The sequence below is a fragment of the Uloborus diversus genome, chromosome 8, assembly GCF_026930045.1.
Source record: "Uloborus diversus isolate 005 chromosome 8, Udiv.v.3.1, whole genome shotgun sequence".
In the NCBI taxonomy this organism is placed as follows: Eukaryota; Metazoa; Arthropoda; class Arachnida; order Araneae; family Uloboridae; genus Uloborus; species Uloborus diversus.
The window spans coordinates 108,348,848-108,363,685 of record NC_072738.1 but is presented as its reverse complement, the minus strand read 5'-3'; the positions used below and the strand labels follow the sequence as shown (position 1 = coordinate 108,363,685).

Genomic DNA, 14,838 nt, shown 5'->3' with positions numbered 1-14,838 from the left:
CATAAAAGAGAAACAACTGGCTTTTTATTTAGGAAATATACTCCATTCTAATTTTCTTGAACTTAAATTGACATAATAATACAAGGTCGCGGCGACAAAGAGCGTGGTTTATAACTTTTCGAAAGGTTAAGAGGAAAGAAAAGGCTAAGACGGGTAATTAGAAATTTGTCTCTGAAGCAGGCGATAGATGAATCAAGGAAGGTTGCAAATGGAAACAATAACACTTATTCTAAAAAGGGAAGAAAAAGGTAACTTGAACAAACATTTCAATTTATTTGTTACTTACAATTCATATCCACTGTAACTGAAGCTGAAGCTGGTAGCGATACATTGTTGTTGGAAGCCTGGCATGTAAAAACTGCCATGAGATCATGGCGCTGTAGTGTCGATATTAACAGTTCATTTCTGATGTGATCGTCTTTAATTACATCATAGCTATCGTCCAATAATACTGATTCCCGCCACCACGTGACTGCAGGCAAGGGCTGACCTGTAATGAAAAAAAAAAAACATGAATTAAACGCATTTTAGGAAGAAAATATTACGTAAATGAATGTAGTCTGTAATATTTTATAATAATAAAGCATAAAGTCTGTGTCTCTGGATGTCTGTATGTCTGTTACGTACATAGTACCTAGGCCGTTCGGCCGATATTCATGAAACTTTGCACAAAATTAGTTCGTAGCATACAGATGAGCACCTCGAAGCGATTTTTCTAAAATTCGATTTTGTTCTTTTTCTATTCCAATTTTCAGAATATTTTATTGAGCAAATTATCATAACATGGACGAACAAATTTCCATAACGTGGACTCACAAATTACCATAACGTGGACGAGCAAACTACCATATGTGACCATAGGCGAGCAAATGAACATAGCAAATTGGCGAGAAATTTATCCTCCATTATTTGTAAATATACAGGCGAACCAAATGACCTTTTAATTTTCTACTATGGGCAAAGCCGTGCAAGTACCGCTAGTACTAAATAATCAGTCTTGATGAGGGACAATATTTTTTTCTTTAGGTTTTTTTTGCAGAATGTGACATGTTTATTGAAATATAAAGTTATTTTTCAGCGAAACTGTCTGGTATCAGTGAATTGCAATGAGTAAAAATTTTATAAATCAAATTCTTATCTAATTATTTTCATAAAAATAGCTATATGGTATTTATAAAAGACTCTACGAAAGGAAGGAAGTTTTTCTCATTTTGTTGGGTTGTATCAAAGCAAGATATCAAATCAAGTTACCATATACTATGTACATAATACACATAAAAATCCTATTTTTTTTCTAATAAATAAATTTAAAAAAATAAATAAAATAAACCTTCTTGTTTTAAAGTAGAATTAAGCTTTGAGAATAATAATGTTGATAGAAGGACATGATTTTGATTTTTTTTAAACAAAAAAGACATCATTACGAAGGTATACGAAGGTACCTATTCCTATTCAGAGTCACAACTGACTACAAATGTATTTATGTCGAGGACTGCATACTAAGTATCTTGCCTCCATTATTTTATATACCGATAGATGGCAGCACCATCACCGGATCGAACAGTTAATGAGAATTTAGAACTAGTCCAGGAGCTAATAGCTACCTAGTGCTAGCACCCCCAGAGGTATCGTTTCACTTGGAGGACATTGAGACCACGAGCATATTTAACGTCGCCCAGTCCCCTTTAATGACGACGGCGGCTCTTCGACCATCGAGGTTCGAACCCAGGACCCTCCGGCCCCGAATCCGACATTCTACCGATCGGGCTACCACGGCCACTACGAAGGTACCTAAAATGCGCTCTGAATCCTGAATTCTGAAACGAAAATTGACTCAGCTAAAAATCTGTTTCTTGACGATAATGCTCAATTTTATTAAAGGTTGAAAAGTGACAACAAAATAATCAAGCTAAAATAAGTTTATTTCCACATATTTTGTCCGTAAAATGTTTCTTAGAATGTTCTCCCAGCCCAAATTTATCTTAGATACATTAAAATATGATCATATTATTTATTTAAAAACTAAAATTAAAAAGCAATGTCATTAATTTCTTCGACATTTTATAGTCCGGCCAACAAGCAAAAGGACAGCTCAATGCACAGACACACTATCACATTCCAAAACACCCTTTTCTAAATTTAAATATTTTTTCGAGATTTTTTTTAAAACCTTTTCAATTTGAAGTTTTTCAATGTCTTTCTGAAATCAATTGCTTTGACTCTATTGCTTTTCCGTTCCTTAACTGTTCATTTTTTATTACCTTATATTTCTTTCTTTTATTTTTATGTAGTTTTATGTTTATAACAAAAGTAGAGTAAAATGACGCAAGTTGAAAAACAGGCCAAGTATTTATTTTTTAAGAGAATTTTTTAAAAACAATCAGTTCATGTTACAACTCTTTAAACTTGTTCTTCTGAAAAAAAAAAAATTGTGTGCCTGTAAAAAATAGTTTGACGTTCATAGAATTTATTCTCGTTGGAATCTCTCTCTCCTTCTCTCCATTCTTGCAGATGACATACAAACCAAAAACCCAGTTGTTATTATACTCGGTCCAGAAAAATAGAAAAATACTCGGGAACACATCTTTAAATCATTGTCTTTCAAACCACCTTCGACAAAATTACACGAATGCATAATGAAAGCCATTATTATTCACTGCATGTCATCTTTGATGCTCCAGACAAATGAATTTCTGAACCTGCATCGGACGTCAGCTAGACATTATCCGTGTTGTGCAGAGGCAAAGAGGGGAAAGCGCTGGGATCGGCTTTTAATGCGGCTTTGTGATATATTGGGTAATAATGCTCCGAATGCATGCAAAATATTCAATTAATAACGAACTGCATTCTACAATTTCATTAGCAGCACGTGGATTGAATGCATTCCGTAGTCGGTCACATTATCAGCTTAAAAAGCACAATAGGTGAAGAGCAAAGATTGATGGTTATTGCGGAGCTTTACTACAAATCAAATTCTTTATTAATTGTAGTGATTTCTCTTTTGTGCGTAGCTGTTGTGGCTTGCAGAAATTGCTTGAAAAAGAGCAGATCTGGTTATAATTACAGAATTTAAAGAACTGAAATGATATGGTTCAATATTATCCAGCACAAAACTAGGGGAGTAAAAAAACTCTTAAGGTATGACCGATCTTAATTGCAATCTGGATCTTGGTTTGACTCTATTAAAATGGAAAAGAAAAATATTTGGAGGAAATGTAAAGAATTGAAAACTAGGTTCTGTTCCTGTACATTATTGTCAGAACTTATTCATGATTACGCAACAGTTCTGCTTAGTAAGCTTAGTAAAGGCTAATTCCCTGCCAAAGTACACCATAATACAGAATTGTGGATTTACCTTTCTATTCCTTTTTTCTAAAAGGAGTTGTATACATAATAGATTCATTTTTAACATTTATGTGACATTGAGAACAATATGTTTTTATGGATTTCTCGCATGTATTTTTATAGTTAGTAAAAGTATTTAGAGGAGTTATAGTGTGAGTCGGGTTAGTTTTGATGTGCGAGTGACGTATGAAATATCATGTTAAGAACTAATGATAGATTTCATTAATCTAGTAGCAATATAAAATAAAAGTGCTATTATTACAAGTTACAACCCCCCCCCCCCTTTTTAACTTAACAGAGGAAAGAACAGGAGTTTTGTACTTAATATAATGTATTACTTCCTTTTCGTGTTGTGTGAGTTAGAACTGAGCTGTATCCATGTACACAGAATATGCAATCAAATGGATGAAATTTAAACGCTAGGGGGGAAAAATCAAAAATCAATGAAGGTAAAATAACTGCTAAACTTAATTTTTTTTGTCAGAATAGTATTTTCATGGTCATTTTAAAATTCAGGTTTAGCTCACTAGTAGAGTAAATCACGCACGGAACTACCCTAAATAGGTCCTGTAAGGATTTTCCTTCTTTACTTACTCTTTTTTTTCAGAGAACATATGATTAAAAGTTTCAAATTTTCCTTACACTGTAAAAACGATTCAGAAACGTTCAGGCAGCTGATGTGCCCAAATTCTGCCAGTAACATAACTCGGAAAAACCAGGAACGTTTTCCGTTAAAATTCAGTAACCTTCTTCAAATCTTCCCGTACAAAGCTAGTCGTGTCTCTGGAATTTCCGAGTAATCTTAGGTAGAGATAATAAAACAGCTCCAAAAGCTGAATTGCAAACACGACCAGAGCTAAGCCAGAATTGCCAGTATCAAGCATCTCACTTCGTTGCAATTCTAGCAAGCTACGTAGTCCAAAGACTTATTCACTTCCTTAGGGAGCTTAAATCAGTCTGGACCAGTTGCGAACGAATTAAAGCTTATACACGTAATAAATACTGTCAGTTAATCTTTAAACTGGGAGCTAAACATATTTTTTATAACAGTAAGAAGTCTCCATTCATGAAACTTGTAGCAATTCAGGAAACTTTATGACAATGATACTTGATATTTCCAGAAAGTGTATAAAAACCATTGAAATCCCGAGACATTACATCAAAATACTCAGTAACGTTTCGGAATTTTTTTACAGTGTTAAAAAAAAAAGAATTTGAAGGTGTTGCACTTTGAATTAGCTTGACTCAGTCATGGCATTACACCTGCAGTCAACAGTTGACTGCATTAATTTCTGGTGGCGTCGATGACATTAGCATCTGTGTACAACAATTATGAGTTTTAAAAGTTTTAAAAACTTAGTCGTCTTTCGTCCGCATCTAATGTTCGAAAAAAAGAAAGACATTTTGGAATCTTTGGAATGACTTCCCCTTTCCCATTGTGAAAAAAAGTTCTTCACTGAGCCAGCTTTTATTGTTTCGCTATAAAAGAAATCTTCAAGGTTTCTAACTTCACGAGACACTGATTTTCCGTTCGGAAGTGAACTATTGCAACAAGTACAATCATATGCTAGTTAAAACCATGATGCTTCTCTACAAACAAGTGTATAATGCACTAGTTGATTTGGGTGCTGTAACTTACACATTTAGTAGGCGAACACCCTAAATATTTTTTTCTTCTATATTCAATGCACCTTCCTAAAACTTTATACGATTATAAAATATGACATAAATAACATATTTTGACTACTTATTTCTTGAAAAAAAAATTCGGTAGGTTTCTTTTTTTCTTAAAAAAGTCATATTTCTAGCATAAAACTGTAAGATTTAAGAATTTAAATATATTTAAGACAATGAGCTTCATTTACATAATTTTACTTAATAATGTATTTATCTGCATTTCAGTTTGGCAACACTCTTAAGTTTTTTTTTTTTTTTGTACGTGCTGCATTTTCCAAGATTTGGTTTAACAGTTTATTCTATGTTTTGATGTGTCGTGTTTCGTAGTTACGTTATATATTTCGTATGGTCTTTTTGCCAGTTTTACTATTAATCAAAAAAAAAAAAAAAAAAAAAAGAGTTTTACTGAGAATAATTGTTGAACTCTGTTGAGTAATTTAACAAAAACTACCATCACCTTAACACTTCCAGTGCATTCACTTTTTTAATATTTTTAAAACTTTTTGTGTCTACCTCTTCGTGAGATACCAGAGAGTGATATGACCCTAAAATTTAGAAATACTAATTAAATAAAAACATGTTTTAAGGGTAAAGGTTTAAAAATTTCCCCCGAATATTGTTTTTTTTTTTTTTTTTGCTGTTTAAGTTTAATTGATCATTATTTCAATGCCACATATTGCATGCACATTAACTTTTTGAGGTTTATATCACAGTAATGTGTTCTATTACCATGTTTGCAAAGTTTCAAATCTTTGGAGTAAATACTTTTTTCGCTAGAGCTGTTCGCATAACAAAAAACTTGAAAACGAGGTTATGAGAAAAATCAAGAAAGAAAAAGTAAACTGTTAAGTAAAAAGTAAACAGTTAAACTGAAAAGTAACATTTACAAGCAGTGCAACTGAGTTTGATAACTTTCTTCTAGTTCTCTTAGTAATTCACCGAGCTAAAAAACAATTGCAGATTTAGAAAGAAAAACACAGGGGCTCCCTAAATTTCTCCAAATCTCAAAATCGATTTTTTTCGAAAATTAGGGTATTCATCTTGATACTGGTGGAGAAAAATATTTTGAACAACGGTGTGAAATCTGCAATTTGTAGCAATTTAAGGAAACGTTTGGAAAAATATAGTTGTTTTTCTCAGGAAGTGAATAATAACCTGTAATATCCGAAAACGTTATATAGAAATTCTAAGCAACATTTCTGAGTTTTTTTATCATGGTGTTTTTAGCAGTAAGTCATACAATGTCACAGTTATATCGATTAATTAACTTACACCGCCATCTATTAAGAATTTTTTGAACTAAACAATTAATTCACACTATTGTTGCATAATTAATATGAAATTTGCGGTAAAAAAATTATAAAAACTATCCTATCTTTTAAGTTGGACCAAATGACACATAGATATGAAATTTCAGAAAAATCGGTTGAGTAGTTTCGGAGTTTACCCCGAACAAACATCGTGACACGAGATTTATATATATATATATATATATATATATATATATATATATATATATATATATATATATATATATATATATATATATATATATATATATATATATATATATATATATATACCGTGATATGAAACGTAGCGTTTTGTGACTTATACCACTTTACACTCGCTATCAATAATAACTTTTGGAGGAAAATGTAGCGGTTAACAAGGATTTAAAATTATATGCGTGCATACAATGTGATTTTTCAAATTGTTCAAGGTTCTGATTTTATATATGTTTTATATTGTTGGCTTGCTTTCTATCCGGAATGAATGTTCCAGAAATGAATCCGGAATGATTACTGATGTGGAGGAAATGGATGGAATTCATTTTGAAGTTTTTTTTCCTTAAAGCCCTGCCCACTAGTAGTAGTAGATAAGAGATGTCGTACTTCTACTACTAAAACGCATAATAATAATGCTTATAATATTATCAGTGATAATGAAGATGATGAAGATGGGTGCAAACATATTGAGGGTGGTTAAGACAACTTGAATAATGATAATAACAATAACAAAGACACAAATTTAATTTTTAAGAGATAAAAATAATTAGCTGCAATGAAGTGCCAAGAGGAAAAAAATATAAATATAAAATGATCAATATAAATGTGTTAACTATATTTTTTTTACATAGGTTTTGAAATGGCTGTGACATTGTGACGAGGATTTAAAAAACGTTTAAACTGTATGTTTGCTAGTTGGAACGAATTTGCTTTTTCAATATTAACTCTTTTTATTAAAATTCCTAGGCATTGCTCCTCACTTGCATACTTACACTTGCATGCATACACACTTGCTTACGTATTATAAAGAGCTCTACAAATTGAAGACATCAGTCTATGTAAGCATTTATTTTTTAAATTTGTTAGAAAAACAATTTAAGACTTGCGTGTATTTTTAGCTTTTGAGGTTAAAAAAAAAAAAACTTTATAGGATAAAATATGTATATAACTTTCTACTTTAATCTAAATAAGAAATATGTACATAATGTGCTGAAATTTATGACAATATTACAACATTCATTGTAGTAAATGTCTGAGAAAATCCTTAACAATGTTTTGTTACGTAAAATAATATAGTGCGTTGTTCCCCCGATTGATTTGATGATTGCATTTGGGAAGGCATCCTAAGAAGTCGTCATCATAAATTAGTAATGTTTGGCAACTTTCTACCAGAAAAATCATTAGTTTATTCTGTTCATTTTTCTGTAGAATTTAAACCAGCTATCGTAGGATCAAAGAAATATACTGCATCATAGGCTGCTGTAATGCTCCCACCTCACTTTTTAGTGTGCATAATATTAATCATCTGAAATGGCTAATGCCTTCTACATAGGATGCTTTAGTTTTGCAATAATACTATAATACACGATAATAAAGAGTTTGTCTAAAATTCCGGGTATCATAAAAAAAACAGAAATACTGAGTTAATCGACTTTATATCATTTACAAAAATACATAAGTTTAACTAAAAGTTCTCTCCACAATATTAAAGTGAACTTAATAAATTAATTTGGTTTCAACTAACTCGAAACTATTTAAATTACGGATAATGTATTACGAAGTGATACCATTTAGTTGCAACGAAATTAACTCCGATTTAATACTTAATGGTTGACTGCAGAAAAGTATGGCTGAAACGAAAGTTTTATTCATGAGCTTACTGTTGAACTGGACCTAGAATTTACATTTAAATAAGAGCGAATGCCTACTATTCCTATCAATAACACAGCTGCTATTGAATGCTAAAATGGACATTTATTTAGTAGTTCAATACTTTTTGAAGTATAGTCATCAAAAACCGAAAATTTGATTAAAACACTAGAATTACGAGAGGTGTCATTTGAAACCTAAGAACACTTATTTTGCTAATTGCTCCTCTGTATTTTCATAAAAAGTTTAATCTCTCATTGACGTTTCCTGAATCATCGTGCTGTGTAGTATGTAAAGTTCTCAAGAAAGTTGTATGTTTAAAAACTTGAACTAAAGGGTTGTATCTAGATGCGTGTGGCGGGTGTCATTTGGACCCTTTTTAGAAAAAAAATGAAATGTCATTGCAAGAATTTGAAGCATTCATATTATTTTTGTATACAAAAGGGAGCATTAGCCAGTAGTTCTTGAAATGCGACAGAGTGCTAGTTATTTTAAAAGCAATTTAAACAATTTTTAAATACTTCATAATATATCATTAAAATCTCTAAGTCGTTTTAATAAACTGCATTTATTAAAAACATTTTTTTTAAACTAAGTTTTACAAAGATTTCTTCAGAGAGGGTCAAAATGTTGCTGCATTTCTAGGTATAAGAAGATCGTCGTAACTATAGTGTTAAATTCATGAAACCAATTACACTTGCAAGCACTATTAGCTTGCAACCGAAAAATTAGTTTTCATAAACGAAACGTCCAATATCATGATTCAATATTGTACATACATTTTGTTTAAATGAAATGTCAGAAAAATGTATAAATAGTGGTGGCATATCCTGGGGGTACTGGAGACAATTTCTTTTTCTGACCATAGAAAATGACTAAATTTAACCATGCCCCCCCCCCCGAAATCGAACTATTTTACCTCCAAAGATTATTTTTGGCTACGGCGCTACACCATTGTAAACACAGAGATTTCCTGTACCTGTCTTATGAGCTTTTCTTCAACATATACTCGTATAAAGTAATAGTAAAAATAAATGGAATGAAATAACTATTGATTGCATAATTTGAAATAAAATACATGCAAATACAGAATTTAAAACTTTGAAAGTTCCTAAATTGAATTACTGTTGACATTATTATAAATTGCGTTTTAAATTTCAAATAGCCAGTAAATTTTTCATATCACAACTACACAATCATAACTCAGAATCAGTATCGATATCCCTAAATGCTGAAACAATATGTGCAAATGTGGATTATCTAAAACTAATAAAATATGAAAACCCGAGTGCTCCAACTTATTACTGCCACCTGTAACATAATAATACTTGATGTCAACCGAAGGAAATAGAACTAAATGATGAAAGAATGATCTCATAAATCACCACCAGAGTGGAAGTTTGTTTTGGTATCTGTTTATAAGTTGGGATATGTGATCAAGTTAACAATTGTGTAGGGTATCAGATGAGTGAATTTGATCGGCAATAAGAGAAAGGTTTGTGCTATTTCTCTTTGTAGCTAAGCTGCTAGACTTAGGAATGTAGTTTTTTTTTTTCATTTTTATTATTATTTTTTTCTGTTTACCAGGACCAGAAACCAGTATTAATAGGAAAAAGAGTCCTTGACACATTTTTAAAATTTATCGAAAATCAACAAAATGCCTTATCAATATACGGTTTGGGACATAATACATCCCAGTTTCAAGAATTTTTTGTGACATAATTAAAAGAAAAAAAAACTGAAGAATAAGAAGTGAACTTTTAGGTTATTTTTATTTAACGGCTGCAACTTTACAAAAAAAAAAAAATAAATAAATAAAATAAAATAAAAATAAAAATTAAAGAAAAAAAAAAGAAAAAAAGTTGTGACAATACAGCTGTTAATGTAAATTACTTAAATAAGTATATTTTGTGTTTTCTTTCTTTTTCTTTTTTACAAGTCATAAAAAATCTAGAATTTATGAAGTATTATGGCGCAAACCTCATATTTTTACGAAAATTGGTGCTTTTCTATTTTTTTTTGTTAAGAATTGTGAAATAGTTGTTAATGAATAATTATCTGATATTACAAAAACATGTGAAAATAAGAAAAAAAAGTAACAGCGTTGTTACAAAAGAAATAAGACATAAGAAATATTTGCAACTATGCTTTTAAGTCGTAACAAGTATGAAAATATTTACGTTGATCAATTGTTTGCGAAGTAAATCAATTTTATAATATGTTAAGTAAATAATATATGCTAAATTTATTCGTTAAGTTTATATTTTTTGGAAAATTACATTCTTCGAAACGGTGAATACTAAAACATATTAAATAACCCCCTCCACTGAATGAAGCAAATATTTGAGAGCACAGACCTTCATAGCATTTAGTAACCAGGAAAGGAAGGGAGAAGATATGAAGCTATGGAGAGCGAGATTCTATTGGTCGCCGAAAATGGGCCGATTTGGAATCGTGACAAACCAATATGGCACTCGGATGGCTGAGCCATAAATTCAAATTATCAATCAGACCGAAGCATGCTCTGGATGTCAGCCGAATATTCGCGGGAAAAAAATGAAAATGGTTCTTTTGCGTACAGTTAAAAGAAACAATACGAGAGCTCCGTGCATCATTAAAAGAAAATTAATCAAGATGAAATAGAAATATTTGAATGGAGTTACATGGCACGAGTTAGTATTTAAATGATTCAATTATTCTTTAATTATGAGAAACGTTATTAAAACGTTTGTACAAAGAGATTTTATGTAGTACCATGTTTTATTTTAGAAAGAAATACTATGTATCGTCATGCATGTAAACATCGTAATTAAAATAACTATATTACTCGCAATTTAAATTGAAATGGGATAATGTTTTAGTAACTAGAAAACCGTCGGTCAAGATATGACGGGAGAAAATTGCTTCTACATTTGAACGAAGCAATTGCCTGTTTGATGATATTTCGATAGTTGAAATTTCAACCCTAACTGCAGTGGATTAACACTAAACTCTAGCAGATAGCGTTCATTTTTGACCACATTTTCGTTTCTTCATTCCCCTAAAATGACAATCTTACCAGTAAAACAGTTGTCACCTTGTCACAATTAAGCCTGATTCTCTTATTCTTACCAACTGATGTTGTTAATAATGTTTAAATAAATGTCACTGTCACCGTTCGATCAAACTCGTTCTTTCCATTTTTTAATGTGATTAATAAAAATTAATAAAGGCAAAATTTGGACAACTGTTAGTACTTACGAACCCATAATACAAAAATATCCAACAATACAAAGACTCTTGAAATCTAATTATGGCACTTAACTACAACTTCCTTACACGCCCCAAATCCCAAAATCCTGAGAAATACTTCAAAATAATATTGAGTACAAAAACGGTGTGAATATCAAAGTTTTCAGAGGTGTATTCATGAGATAGCCAATTTGCCTTCAACGAACCTTAAATGTAGGTGCTCGCAACAAAACTTGAATGAATAATGAAAAAAGGAGCTTTTGATCTGGTTTTACATTCGATTTTGTAAAAAAATACTTACCCCTTACCAAGTTTTAAGTTCGATTGAAATATATATATATATATATATATATATATATATATATATATATATATATATATATATATATATATATATATATATATATATATATATATATATATATATATATATATATATATATATATATATATATATATATATATATATATATATATATATATATATATATATATATATATATATATATATATATATATATATATATATATATATATATATATATATATATATATATATATATATATATATATATATATAATATATTTTATTTCCTTCCATCAAAATTGGAAATGCTGTTATATATTAGAATCACTATTACTCAGCTTGACACAAAACTAAATGTAACCTTTTACAAAATAAATCTTAAAGAAAATAACAAGAAAATAACCTTAAAATTATTTTAGACTTACTCAAACTTTTAAAGACGTCATTATGCGAACTAAAAATATTTCCTAGATAGAAGGGAAATTATTCAGAGGAAAGTCCTGATTTCTTTCGTTTTATTTGAATTTTTGAACACATGAAAGAAGTAGGAGAAAATCAAATTGTAATGTTGGTGAAAATAATAGAGCATAGAGAAAATTCAAATTAAAAAAACGTCATGCAGTTTTCACCTCATTTTATGTGCATTTTTATTGACTCTTGTTTTGTCTGCGACTTTTTTTTTTTTGAAAAATTCTTCAATGAATTACAAATTTCGAGAAAAACATCATAGGACTTTGTTCATTATGATCTTTAACCACAATGGGATTTTTCATCAGAAAGAATATTCGTTAGGGGCAAGTAAATTAAAGAAACACCTTTCGGATAGCGGAGGAAAATGATGAATCACATAAGATAGGAGATTCATCAATATTTCACGCGCCTAAGTGACAAAGCCGAAAGACATGGAATTGCATCTACCATTTCTTGAACTCTGCCGTAAGGTGGCCTAGGAATTGAACGCAAGTAAGCACATATTCTGGAAGTTCTTCACTCAATTACTAGCTCATTCGAAAATCATTTATTAAAATTATAACATCTTTACAAGCAAAAAGCTTTTTTTTTTTTTGCCAACGAAAAAGGGCATTTTGCGCAGAGTATTTTTTTCCACAGGAATATTATAAATCGATAGTTTTATCGTAAACTAGAATTTTGAATCTGTTTTTTTTTTTTTTACTTTTTACCGTTGATTCTCTGTTTAACGACTTTCAAGAAACCACAAAAAATCGTTCTTAAATAGAATGCGTCCTTAAATCGAATGCTTTTAAAACAACAGTGGAGCATCCAGGAATGTGAAAAGCCGTCTTTAAAGAGAGTGAATCGTTAAATAGCGTCCTTAAACAGATTTTTAACTGTATTTCGTGTAGATAATAAAGTACAAACTGCATTTTACTCTTGCATAAATTGATATTTGAAATAGAAAATCCTGGTCATAAGTTTAGGACGAACTAAATTTGCTTACTTCCCTGAATACAAACATCGATTCTATGTAATTCGTTATTACGTCCGAATTATTTCATGCCAGTGTTTTCAACGATTAAAAGTGCACACTCACACACGCGCACGAACGTACGCAAGCAAGAACACAGATACACACACGAATGTACGCAAGCAAGAACACAGACACACGCACGAATGTACGCAAGCACAAACACACACACGAACGTACGAGAGCACGAACACACACACACAGACAAAGAAAAGTCCGGAATTCCGAGTTTTCATACTAGCACGGACAACTGCGTTTCAACTAAACTTTCAAATAATTCTGATCATTCGTTTTTGTTATATTTTTATTTAATAATGCATTTCTAATTTAATTTTCAGTGCTCCGCAGCATACTTTTTTACATGAAACTTTAAAAAACATTTCACCAATCGCACCAGTCACCTTATGAAAAACGTTTCATAAAGAAAAAAAATCCAGAAAAGAGTATTTTTGCATCGTAAACTGGCAAATCCATATTAGCATGCAGAATATTTTGAAATAAAAATAGATTATAAGTTTATGATGCATATATATGTCGCAGAAAATGCGGATATTGACTATCCGTTACTGATTAATGGATTGTAAAAAATGAAAACATAATCCATTGAAATCCCCTGAAATTCGTTTTGAGCCCCCATTGTATTCAAAATATAGGAAGGGATTTTCGAAAAGCTTCCAAACCATTCGAAAGGAATTTAAGATTTCGAAGCTTCCGTTCCATTAATTTTAAATGAATGGCAGAGAGAATACGGAACTCACTTAAAATCACGACGGTTCGGAATTATTTCAAAAAGATGGTGGATACGACTTTTCGATAAAGATAACGATTCTTTCAAAACAATAACGAAGCCGCTTATGTGAGACATACTTCTCAACTCTATCATCTGTAGCTTCCCTGCTAAGTTCTGCAAACTGAGCTATTTGTTATAAATTGCTTTTCCTTCTTTTTCAGCAACTTACTACTGAAATAGTTGCTCTGCGGCAGACGTGAAAAATGACATTTCAAAATATCGCTGCTAGTATCTGCTACCAATGGTGTTCATTAGTTTGACATATTTTCAACATCATAATAACCATTAGATTAGAAATGCTATGCAGAGTGCTTTCAATTTACAAAGAACTTTCAGCGATAACCCTCACAATAACAATAAATTTCCCTGGTTTGTTGAAGTATAATTGGTTCAATTTCAAACATCGGGAACTTAATCTCTTCGGTTGGAAGAAAGCTTTTGATTTGTTTGTAACGCTCAGTTATGCTGTAGATATTCTTTTCTGTTTAAAATCTCTGAAGTTTAATGAGGATATTTTGTAGCAATTAGCAGTGGAACGTTTCTATTTTAAAGATAATTACTCAAAATATGGCGCATTTCCTCTGAAGCAGAAACGATGCAAACGTTCGAAGGATTAACGTGTAAAAAGTTTTAGATTCTAGGTGAAAAAATATACATTTCTCGTAATTATAAGCTTCACAAAATTTATCCTTGCATAGTGCAAAACATTTGTTGATGTAATGTTATACAATAATCTTCAAGATTTAGAGCTGCGATTATCTAAATTTCTGCTCTACTTTTAATGTATATTTTATAATATAGGGCAAAATTCTTATTTGTGGCAGAAATCTTCACAAAATTTATC

At 30.8% G+C, this 14,838-nt stretch overlaps 1 protein-coding gene across 1 annotated transcript in view; it reads right to left on the bottom strand.

Moving 5' to 3' along the window:
• Positions 1-278: 278 nt before the first annotated feature.
• LOC129228532 (synaptogenesis protein syg-2-like) overlaps positions 279-14,838 on the bottom strand; it is a 107,865-nt gene continuing 93,305 nt past the window's right edge. The window contains exon 5 of the mRNA XM_054863212.1: positions 279-490. Within this exon, the coding sequence (XP_054719187.1) occupies positions 279-490 (212 nt within the window). The remainder of the gene's footprint in view (positions 491-14,838) is intronic.